The sequence below is a fragment of the Gymnoscopelus braueri genome, assembly GCF_963280865.1.
Source record: "Gymnoscopelus braueri genome assembly, chromosome: 12".
NCBI lineage: Eukaryota > Metazoa > Chordata > Actinopteri > Myctophiformes > Myctophidae > Gymnoscopelus > Gymnoscopelus braueri.
Genome location: NC_137614.1, coordinates 13,980,103 through 13,992,655, shown reverse-complemented (window position 1 = coordinate 13,992,655; position 12,553 = coordinate 13,980,103). Strand labels below are relative to the sequence as shown.

General features: G+C 39.8%; 1 protein-coding gene across 1 annotated transcript in view; it reads left to right on the top strand.

The window, feature by feature from the left end:
- The first annotated feature begins 1,533 nt into the window (after positions 1–1,533).
- The window catches only part of huwe1 (HECT, UBA and WWE domain containing E3 ubiquitin protein ligase 1), a 53,117-nt gene continuing 42,097 nt past the window's right edge, over positions 1,534–12,553 (top strand). The window contains exons 1-8 of the mRNA XM_080445664.1: positions 1,534–1,595; positions 4,071–4,140; positions 11,063–11,112; positions 11,270–11,339; positions 11,432–11,530; positions 11,737–11,943; positions 12,200–12,352; positions 12,455–12,517. Of these exons, the coding sequence (XP_080301790.1) occupies positions 11,295–11,339; positions 11,432–11,530; positions 11,737–11,943; positions 12,200–12,352; positions 12,455–12,517 (567 nt within the window). The 5' untranslated portion in view covers positions 1,534–1,595; positions 4,071–4,140; positions 11,063–11,112; positions 11,270–11,294. The remainder of the gene's footprint in view (positions 1,596–4,070; positions 4,141–11,062; positions 11,113–11,269; positions 11,340–11,431; positions 11,531–11,736; positions 11,944–12,199; positions 12,353–12,454; positions 12,518–12,553) is intronic.

Genomic DNA, 12,553 nt, shown 5'->3' with positions numbered 1-12,553 from the left:
ATAGGTGGGTTATTTATTGCTCTGGGTCTAATGATTATCATAGCAATGTCCTGATGTGAAAGAAAATATTTCAAAAGAAGGAAAAAGGTTATATTCATGGACAATAAAAATATGTTGGAACAATTTTTATTTGGTGTCATTAAACGTAGACACGGCACACCGGCTCTCTAGAAAATAAAAACATATCACTTAATTTCAAAAAGGTTGCAGACCCCCTGGTGTAGTGAATACCCTACTACTTAAGAGATATAATGCCCGGCCCAAAAATAATAGACATGATTAGTTTTGTTTTTTAGAGCAACAAGGGAGTGCCCAGGGTAACGCAGCCAGCCGCCGGTTGGAGGACACTCTCGCGAGAACAAGGGTTGCCATGTTCGCTTATTATAAGCGACTTTGGGCTTGTTTTTCTGTAAAGTCGCTTGTAAATATTGGTAGTTGCGGGTTGCGGTTTTTTGGGCTCGTGGAAGCGAATAGATGCCATAATTCAAATGAAATGGCAAATTCAAAAATTCGAAAATGAATATACAATGCAATAGCATTTACATTTAATCTTCAGGCCCGCTAAATAATGGACAATATTAAAATGAAAAGGCTATTTTGAAAATGTGAATTAAATAAGGCTAATGCTTTTTAATCTTAAACTAATAAATGCATTTTTTGAGACACAAATGGATGTATAATTCAATAGTATTTACATTTCATCTCCAGTTGTGCTCATTCTATGACGGAATGAAAAAGCAAAAGAAATAAATGACATTGCTTTATCATTTTCAAATCCTACCCTGCACAATAATAGTAGGATTCGAAAATTATAAAGCAGCTGTGACATTTTCTTTAGCTTTTTCATTCTGTCATAGAATGAGCACACCTGCACACCAGATGAAATGTAAATACAATTATACATTAATTTGTGTCTCAACAATTGTGTTTATTAGCTTAAGATTAAAAAGCATTAGCCTTATTTAATTTGCATAAAAATCAAATGATATCTTATTTATCAATTGAAATCTGTCATAGAATGAGCAATTGAGCATACTTGGGAGATTAATTAAACATTCTATTGCATTTTCATTTCAATAAAGTCACAAAAATCCCTCGACATCCTGAAGATTAAAAGCATTTATCTGATTTTCGAATTTGCCATTTCATTTGAATTATGGCATCTATTCACACGTTTCTAAAGTGTAGCCACTTATTTGGGCTTGTTTCCCAAATGTGGTTTAAACCAGTGGTTGTCAAGGACCCCCAAATGAATGTGCATTTGTCCACGGACCCCCATCTGAAAAGTATTGTGTGACCCCTGACAGGGTCAGGGTCCCCTGTACCAGATTTGTGTTGGTAAAATATTTCAACATATATTCAAAATGTTTCACTGTTCAAGATTTCTCTTGAAAATAGCCAATCTACAAGTGAAGTGAGCTTGTAGATCTGTTATTTTCAAATATCCAATGCTCATGTGGCTTCTTTTGGGCTTGTTTTTATAGACCTGGTTGCTTATTTCTCTCGCAGAATCTGGCAATACTGGCGAGAACTAAAACTGCCCTACTACTCAGCTTAGTGCAAGATGGAGAAGTGAAATTAACACGCATCCGAAGGTAAGCGAGACAGATGTATTCCACACTAGAGGTTTGGTCATTTATTCCCTGGAGGGTATACATTCATTCTCTTAGCTGACTAGCTGTTTTGAGTTCTTATCCAAAATGGTGTTTTAATGTCCTGTAAAAGCGGTAGGTCGTCTTTTGAGGGGTAAAAGTCCGGACCTTTCTGCTTGTGTAAACCGCCATTTTTAATTTAGCCATGATTCTTCCACCCGATAGAAAGAGCATTGTGCTGCTGGCTGGCCTCTTGCTAGCTCTGGTCCATAATGTTAGAAGGAGTTCTCCTTAACTCCTTCTAACGCTATGGACCAGAGCTAGCCGCTTGCTAGCTAACATACGTACACACGCCACACACACACACACACACGTTCAATGTGTGCGTTATCATGTCTGTGTGTTGCTACTGTTGGCTACATTTGCATGCTCACCAACTAAAGCTAAACGTTTACCGGGCGATGAAGAAATGCCAGGTGGTAGTGTCAGATTGCGGATTTGACTTAGCAACCCCGCAAAACATTAACATAACTTGCTCCTCAAAGTGAGCTAGCGATCTTTGGCGTTGCTTGTTCCCTGCCGGTCTGCCGAGCTGGAGGCCGGGGTTCGAATTCAGCTCAGTGCGCGACATTACATTGGTGTCAGAAGTGGGTAAAGCAGTTAACGGTTAACGCCAGTTTGGAGCAGAAGACGGGAGCTCGCCAATATGAACGTGTGTGTTATAACTTCACGCCAGCTGACGTTGTTCAGTTTCTATGACTTTGCTAACGCCAACGTTACGTGTGTTACTCAAGTTAGGGCCACCTTTCAATGGATGCTGTGAGGTTAGCGAACGTTAACCGGCGTAAATTGAGTGATGGAAGCTGGCTAATTAGTGTAGCCAAACTACGTCAGACAACCGATGAAGCCTGGTGGCATCCCTGCATTCTTGATGATGATGATGTCAACATTTATGTGTCTTGCCTTCTTGGATAAGTTAGTCTTGATCCAAGACTATCATAGATGTATTTTTTTTTATCGCGTCTGACTTTTACTTTCGTATCTATGATATGCAATTGTAAAAATCGATAAAATACATTTATTATAGTCTTGAGCCAAGGCTATGGTGTGTTGTATATAACGTTACACGATAAACAAGAATAGCTGTCCCACTAAAATATGTTATATAAGTAACGTTGCAATATTGGGTCACGTTTTTTGGACCGAAAAAGATGTACTGCATCTCTAAACAACCATCTTGTTCAACTGCAGTTGGATTCTGCCATAAAGTTTTGAACTTGACATGTAAATCCAGCAGCAGTACTTGCTATCAGCAAGTTTTGAATAATAACAGGGGTGTGCAATATCTCCAGTCAACTTGAGACCTTATACACTCCAATGAACATTGTGATGACATGAAAGTAAGGGGGAAGGGGTTTGGCATTTTCTGGGCAAACCGTAGTACATGTCATGCATGCCCCCAAATCAATCTGCATTGTAACAATGGCTCTGGCATAATTGCTTATTGCCTTATTCAAATTCATACCGGCCCACAACTAAGCTGAAGGACTAACCTAAAGCACAAGCCAATGTGGAAGCACTAATGGAATTTGAAAGGTTGATCCTTTTAATTTCAAACATGACTGATTTGATCGTAGAACTAATTTTCTGGGTTTCAAATGTATACAATTTAAAATGTGTCACCGCCAACCATATAAATGTTTAATCCTTGTTTATCTTGAAGCTGGTTTTGGTTTCCACTATTTAGTTGTATAAAACACCACTATATAAAGTGAAGCTATTCCTTTCATAATGTGCCCTGTGACCAATCACAGCAGTTGAGTTCACAGTGTTCATCTTATTCATCTCCGTTCATATTTACTGATTCACGTGACTTCAGCATGCATGAGCATAGCTGACTGAGCATGCTACCAGTGTGGGAGAGACAAATAGCCTTGTTGTCAAACTTCAGATGCATAGTTAGGCTATTATTTTCAGTCCACACATCAGGTAATAATGGAAGACGGATAAAGCCATCCTCTGTGCCTGAACATGGAATTAATCTTGTACACTATGTTTCATCGATCTGAGTGCCACAGGATCAGCAGCTCAACTCTTTTGGTTTAGTTTGTTTGGATAAGGACCAGTAAAAGGAAAAAGTCAGACACTTTCTGGCTCCTAGCCTGCTGCTATGAGGACAATACTGCACTTATTGTAGAAGGGAAAATCAAAAAGAGAGAAAGGGTTAATGTATATTGATTATACGATGCAAATGATCACAAGTTCAATTCCTGCTCTGGCTGTCCTGTCAAAGTGTCCTTGAGAAAATGCTGAACCTTCAATCAGATCAGTCATTGCACGTTGATGTATTTAATATTTACCTTTAACATTTCATGGATGTTAAATGGCCTTTCTGTCGACACCTGGTATACAGTAGGAAGTACAAAAATGATCCCCATGGTCTTAATCTTTTTTTTGTTTCCCCTTTCTTTCTCTCAGAGAGTTTAAAGAGACTACGAAACTAGCCGAGGAGGAGAATGATGGAGCTAATGAACCAAAGCAGCTTGTGGTATGTACTATGTACTGCTAAAATGGTTACATTGTGAAAGCTTGCTCTACCAAGATGCTGTGAACCATTTAGGGGCACATTGATACATTAGTGGCTACTGCCCTGCTACAAGGAAGTATCAGAACATTTGATTTAATTAATACCATTACATTTACGCAGAACTGCCATACTTGGATGTCAGATATCTGCACGAAATGGCTCCCGTTAAAAAAATAATTGTCTGAGGAAGAGCGGTGTGCTGGACACTTCACCAAAGAAGGATATCTCTGTTTAACTTGACAGGTTTTGATGCGTTTGTCCATTCCTCAGGACAGCCAAGCTGTCATTGCCACAACATGCTTCAGTGAATTGCTCCAATTACATGGAAAGCAACATTAGATTCTTTTGCATTTTCTAGATAATCAAAGACAAAATAAATGGCACATTAGAACAGTTCATTCAAAGTATGCTTTTGATAGAATTATACAAGCTTTGCTTAAAAATCTGAATGTGAGATGGCTCAAGCATTTTGTTTAACATGGTCTTCCTGTCCCACAGTACTAAGTGTGAAAACATTAACATTCACTGCACTGAGATTGACTCTAGGACATAAAGCCAGGAGGCCATCATCTTTATGCTCCCGGATCTTTGTAATGCACAGTTATTACTTATAAACTATACGTATCAACATATAGTATAGACATGCAAAGGACATAAATGAAGTTGTATTGAAGAACAGATTTTACAATAAATCCATCCTGCCTGTTCAGCGAGAGCAACCAAGTTAAATTGCAATTGGTACATTCAGCTGTCTCCATTCAATTGTTCTTCAGTTCCATGATTCATTTATCATTCAGCATTCATGCTTAGTGGTTCTAATGACGGTTGAAGGACTACAGCTGTTGGCAATGTTTATGATTTGAAAAACACTTTTTGTTTGTGATTCAGTGGATATTAGACTAAATTATTAGGCTAATTTATTTTGTCTTTTCTCTAGCAGATGCAGTCATTTCTTTCACTAGAGATTATAGAGAAAGCATTGCTACTCAAACTTGCTTATGGCTGGAATTACTTGTGCCTAACCCAGAAAAGATGTATTACTATGTGCCCAAAAGTTAAGAAAATGTTTCTCATGCCCTACTGATGAAAAATTGAGTCGTTTTCCCCCCTTCAATTGACGTGGTGATATTTCAGGAGTCTTTTTAAAAGATTTAAGACATAAGTATACCTCAGGTTCCTGTCTAGCCTTAAGCTTGATCCGCACTCCTCAGTGTACCCAAATGCACCATGGTCATGGTTAGATGGGACCTGACTTTTGTTAAAGCTGCTCGCATTCTCTCTTTAGATCCTTATCCTAACCTTAACATCAAACCCATGGCTAACCTTAAAGTTTTTCGACTTTGCCGATAGTTAACGTGAATCTTGTATTTTGAGGCGTGCATGTGAAAATCTGACGTCACGTAACACTTCCCAATGTGTTCTTAGTTGACACCTTGTATTTTATGGGTGCGATTTTCCAGCTTGAGCTTAAGTTCTTTTTGTTACAGAGCGCATGTACATTTTTCACGTCCTCAATATAATGATAGTGCCATGTTAACCCAGTTAACTACAGTGTAACCTCAGTCTCCATGGTGGGAAGGAACTTTACCCGTGCGCCTAAACTAAAATATTAATTAAATCACACCAAACGCTAGTAATTTTCATGAAAGCTATTCATATATTTGATGCCTCATTCATACAGGTTAATTCCTTTATTCCCAGTGAAAAATCGACCTCATTCTGAATAAGATTGCGTCGCTGTATCTTTGTGTAATATTTGCGTTTGGATGTACTCATGAGACAAACAACAATTCGTAAAATATGTTCAGGCTAATTAATCACAACAGTGTCCAGTGTGTAACCGTGCCTAACCCCAAATAAAAATCTATTTCCCTCGATGTGCAACAGCTTTGACAGAAGTCGGGTCCTATCTAGCCATGACCAGGTATCACTCTGGTTATACCTGGCTTAAGTGTTATAATTTTAATAATTTGTATTTCAGAGCATGTCATGATCAACGTTAGACTTTGCACCAAGTAGTTGCATTGCTCTGGTGCATTTACAGTCTCGTTTTGTTACTGGACCTTCCCACCTATTGGAGTGATAATGGTTTATGAAGCCATAGATTTATGTTGAGAACACACCTGATTCTAAAAGATACTTTGTATAAAAATGTAGTGACATTCTAAACATAAATAAGGCTGGCCCAGAAGAACACAATAGTGCTTTAGTGCTTAGTAGGCTAACATAAAGAGTATTCATTGTGTGTTTTGTTTTGGGTTCTTTTGAGTGGGGGGCCTTATTGTGTTTGAAAATCTCCCCAATTTTCAAAAACACCGGCAGGTATGGCTTTGCGGCATAGAAGCAGGGGAATGTTTGGGACTACCACATCATCTCAGTGGCTCCTGTTGCGCTGGCAAAAAAGAAAGTTCTCAGGACAGTCATTTACCATCACCATTTTGGCTGTTTTTCCAGAAATTAGGAGATGATTTACTATCAGAAATGTTGCCATACAAATTCAAAATGCCTCACAAGAACAATTGTAAGATAAAAGTCTTGTTCCTGTAGGACAAAACGATCAAAATGTCTGGCAGGAGGCAAACTGAAATGTGCATGTGCTTACTGTATTAGGCCTCAACACATGAGGCTAAAGCATACATAAAACATATATATATATATATAGTGTGTGTATGTGTGTATATATATATATATATATACGTACGTACGTGTGTGTGTGTGTGTGTGTGCGCTAAACATTATCTTACGTGCACTGATGTGCAACTGTATAAGACACAAGTCTTATAAAACTTATATACTTAGAAAACTGGTATAAACCAGAATAAACACCTGCAGTGCATAGAATGCATACCTGTTTTAATTAAACAAATTATGTAGTTATGTAAATTGATTTCTGATTCTTTTTGTAAACATTTACCACGTGTCATTCCTGTGGTCAGCTAGTAGCCGCAAGCAACTTGGTTGCTATGATGCTATCTGGCATTAGCCGCAACTCAAGCAACTCATAGATTCTATTTTTAATATCTAGAATCTAGAGTTGCAATACCAACCCTTGACATCCCATACATCCAAACAGAAAAGTCCTTTCTGATTTTATTAAACGATGTTAAACTCACCAACATTGCAGCAGTACTGAAAGCTTGAATTATCTTCTATCTGCAAAGTTTTTGTTTCATAAAAATCCACCGTTGACATGTTATGAGCTACTTTCTGTCAAGAAATTCTGTGCAGGTGATACATTTCCTAAGTGTTGGAGTTTTGGAAGCGCTCGTTGGGTTTTGGGAATCACTAAACGGTCCTGCGTACCAAAATTTGAAATTGCACATAATGCAGCAGGGCGTTGCGTTATTGAAAACGAGCGCTTCCAAACTCCAACAATAAGTGTTGGAGCTGTGTTTAACGTTGTTTAATACAATCAGGTAGGACTTTTCAGTTTCAATGAAAGGGCTTTCAATGGTTGGTATTGCAACTTAGATGCCAGATAGCATTATAGCATCTAAGTTGCTTGCGGCTAGTCAGCTAGTAGTCTAGCAAGCCAGACTGTTGCTTCCACAATTATCAAATGCTTCGTCATACAGTCTGGAGCACAGAAGCTCTGAAAATGATCAGAGGATAAAGCGGATGTGACGCCTCCTCCCCACTTCTGTTTCGTCTCAACAGTCATGCAAATTTAATCGAAGCGTATATAGCTTACTGCTTATCAGAAATATATTTTTAAATATATTTCTCGGCTTTTGGGATGTTCCTAGTCTTCAGACAACTATTCTACAATCTCTGAATGCTATATAGAGTCTGGAACTACACCTCGCGAATCCGAGACAGGAAACACTCATCTGTTGTCATTCCCGTTCACGAAAATATATCTTAAAATATCTTTACATTAAATTGTTTAATTTCCATTTCTGCTAAGCAGCAAGCTATATATGCTGAGGTTATTTAGATTTAGATTTGGATAAGTTTGCGCAACTGTAAAGACGAAACGGAAGTGGGAAGGAGGTGTCACATCCGCTTTATCGCTTGATCATTTTCCGAGCTTCAGTGCTCCAGATTATATGACGGAAACATTTGAAAATTGTGGGAGGCAACAGTCTGGCTCGCGAGACTATGTAGTTCCAGACTCAACATAGCATTCGGAGATTGTGGAATAGTTGTCTGGCTTTGTGAGACTAGTCAGCTAGTAACATTTCCTTAACGTAAGGGCACAATCAAAACTGAAATGGGATTCTTTTAAATCTATATCAACATTTCACTCATAAGCTAATGAGAGTCCAGTTAATTTATGTCATGAGGTTTGGAACCACATTGACAAGTACAATAATTAATGCATTACTTAAAGCAAGACATTTATGTCAGTGTTGACAGCACACTGCATTCCTTTTATTGTGCTGTAATTAGCATAACTAAAATGGCAGCACACCTGATGGATATTAATCTGAATATTATTGTTGTGGGTAGGCAAATAATGCAAGTTATTAGGCTAGTTATTGTTATGTAAGACATATGCTGACAACTTTGGTGGTATTGCTCCATTAAATAATTGATTACATATCAATCATATCAATCAATCTACAAAACAATCAAGGTGAAAACAAATTACTAACAGTCACCCATTATGCGCTGTCTGTATATTGTGCAGCGCGTTGAGAAACGTATGAGACAAGACAGTGATCCATGTCGTAACGTTATTCACTTTGCACACTACCCCAGTCACAGTGACTGTAGTGCCGACAGCCAGTTACCCACTGACTACATGCTACGGATACACGCGCGCTTGCTCTCCGAAAAAATGACCACATAATCTAACAGGCTGGCAGAGAGGAGGAACTCATCACTTCCCCGAGCCGGTTTCTACTCGGCTGTTTGGTCCCCATAAGAAAACTGAAATACACCACAACTCGCAGTGTCACGTTAGTAGACCCGTCTGAGAATGATTCAGCGAGTTATTAACGTTATGCGTTTCTGCTGCTATTGCTATTCAACTAGCAGCTAGCTCGCTATAGCTAGCCAGCCAGCAGCGCGTGCCACGGCTGTCTCTAGCTGAAAGGCCGGGGTAAGAATTATTATAAACTTTTGCCAAAAATAACATGAATGCAAGTGGTTTTGATCCACAATCAGAAACCTATTGTCGTGAGCTATGCCGGCCCGGGCTGTGTGCACAGTATGCCCGCTTGGCTTGTGAGTGGTGGTGGTGATGCAGGGGTGGACAGGACAGTGCGGGCTTCTGGATGCTTCGTTTTTATACTACACCGCACAAGCGGTGTCTCGACAAAAATGACGCATTTTCAACGGAAAAAAATTGTCGTCGACACTTTTTTTCATTTGAAAATTGCGTCATTCGTTTTTCTCAAGACGCGCTCGTGTGACGAAGTATAGCTACGTTAGCATCGATGATGCGGCCTGTGCAGTGTTGCCAGGTCTGCTTATTATAAGCGACTTTGGGCTTGTTTTTCTGTAAAGTTGCTTGTAATTATTGGTGAATGGTGGTTGCGGTTTTTGGGGCTTTTCCTAAGTGTTGTTTAAACCAGTGGTTGTCAAAATAATTTCATGTAGCCTACTTAACTTGGCCACATATCTGAAAATGTTTTGTGCCAGGGACCTCCATTTTTGTATTTAAAATGTCTGTAAAACATTATTTTTCAAGATATTTATTTGAAAATAGCAGATCTATAAGCTCACAATGCGGCGCCTTGTGAGCTTAAATAGCTGATGGTTTAAGTGTTCCTGTGGCCTGCTTCTTTTGGGCTTGTTTTCATATACCTGGTTGCTTATTTCTCTCGCAAAATCTGGCAACACTGGGCCTGTGCTGCTGCAGCCGCGAGCTAAACTAGTCCAGTCAGTGTTCACGGGACAGCGAGTCAAAACTAGTGGCGGTCTGGAAGTCCTCAGTATGGCAGTTTTTAAGTCTGTTGCTTGCTAAACCTCTGGGATTTGAGCCCGGTGCATATGTTTTGTATCACTTGTTGTGGTGATGTTAGCTGGCTATCACAAGTTTTTTCTTCCGCCTGGATTTTATTTTGTTGCTTTGAAGTAGCTGTTTGCCACTGGAATGGTAGTTCCTACAGACCAGACCAGCTCCCTCCAGCTATCGATCGGAAGGCTCTGTTCGTTGTGAGGGCTTTTGCCGTGTGTGGCCGTATGACTGAGACATATTGCTGATCTAACCACCGTGGTGTTCGATTGTTTAATCTTGTGGCTGCCTGGCAGGCGGAGTGAGCTTCGATTATTACTGCCTAATGTCAGGTAACGTTTGTGTGTGTGTGTGTGTGTGTTGCTAGCGAAAGGGCTAAAGTTAGCCAGCTATATAACTTTAACCTGTCAGTGTCAAGTCACTGACGGCCAACCACTCGCGTCAATTAGCTCGACGTTTGTTTCGTGGGTCAACATGAGTGCAATTTCTTGAACATGTAAAAGGTTTCAATTCACCGAGTTGGGCGTCAAACACATTAATTACAGTAACTTTGTGTCGTAGTTGCTTGCTAGCTACTAATTCGCCTCGCTTGCTAGCTAAGGTAAATGTTAGCATTACCTGCTAGCCAATTTTAGTGGGTCTCCGTTTGCTGACTAGTAGCACTAATTTTCCCAACCCAAATTGTTTTTCCAGAGGATGACTGAAGTCTGGTCAATTCGTTGACCGCCTTGTACCAAAAACTGGATCAATATTCTTTTCTATTTCTAGAATATACCAATTTTTTTTTGCTGTTGCATTGTTTATTGCATTGTTTATTCTGATGCTAATGTCATGTTCATTTGACTGACCATGATTTTAATATATCTTTAATAGTTGACTGATTTCCTTGCATATTTGTACAATCTGACGTTTTGGTTTCTGCAAATTTAAGTAGCTTTTTACCTTAAACCAGCTTAATTAATAAAAATGTGTCTGCAGGTAACGTGAATGGAACATGCTGTTCAGTGGGAATTGCCAAATTACTTACTGTAAGTCACATTAAAAGTTGTAAGTAAATAGTAGTTATTCACGTCATAAAATGTTCTCATATTTGCATTTCCTTGATGTTACTTTTGTACCACTGTGTAAATTGATAATCACCACTATATTTGGTACAGTTGAATGACATATGCAATTTCTTGACAGAAGCAACAAATAAAAAGTAGCAACAATGAAAGTCGACAGAAGCAAATTAAAGAAAACCCCCACAGAAGCTGTGAGTACATAATGTTGGCTCAGTCACTTATTATTATGGTCATTGTATTTTTCCTGTCTGTCCCTAACATTGTCATAATCTGTGCTGTGCAGCCTGCTGACTGCAGGACACTTATAGAGAAGCTTAAGGCATGCAATGATGAACAACTGCTGCTTGAACTGCAGCACATCAAGACCTGGAATATTGGCAAGGTAAGCCACAACAGAGATGCAAGGGGGAGGGGTGCCTATTCATGTAGAGTCATAGTCTGTGCCGGGGCTTATTATCACCCATCCCAAAAATGTATCCAAACGTGCAGCACCTCTGTATTCTTGGAGATGAACCCAAGTGAAAGGTTTGACTAGGAGTTACCATCCTTAGCTGGCTTAGTTTTTAAAGGTTCTTGTGTCCTCATCAGTGTGAGCTGTACCACTGGGTGGACCTACTAGACCGCTTCGATGGCATTCTGTGCGACGCTGGCCAGACTGTAGAGAACATGTCCTGGTTGCTGGTGTGTGACCGGCCAGACAATGGGCAACTCAAAGCCCTGCTGCTGGCTGTGCTCAACTTCACAGCACTGCTCATCGAGTACAGCTTCTCCAGGCACCTCTACAGTTCCATAGAGGTAGGTTGAAATACATAATTGTTGGCAAGTATGTTGCGCAACACGTTTTGCGCAACACGTCTTTTCCCCCAAAGCATAAATTCCACTTGCGTCTCCTTGCTCTCTTCTGTATCATGTACCACTCTCCTGTTCCCCTCTGGATCATGTACCTGTCAGACTAGAAGTAGAGTCAACAAACTCAATCCTGTTATGTTTTTATTAAGCATTTGTTTGCCATTTTCTCTCCGTCTCTTTCTCTTCTTTCCTCTCTTCACAGCACTTAACCACCTTGCTAGCGTCATGTGACATGCAGGTGGTCCTGTCTGTGCTGAACCTGCTCTATGTGTTCAGTAAACGCTCCAACTACATCACCAGACTGGGTTCTGACAAGAGGACCCCCCTACTGGCCCGCCTGCAGCACTTGGCAGAGGTCTGAACTGAAGAATACCATAATGTTTCCCATTGCCATAATGACAGTTGTCCCTTTTTCAAGAATTGAGTGGATTCTGAGTGTCTTTGTTCTCTCCTGCAGAGTTGGGGTGGAAAAGAGAATGGCTTCGGTCTAGCAGAGTGCTGCAGGGACCTGTCTATGACTGTAAGTGTTTGTCAAAGTTAACACTCAATAACTCAT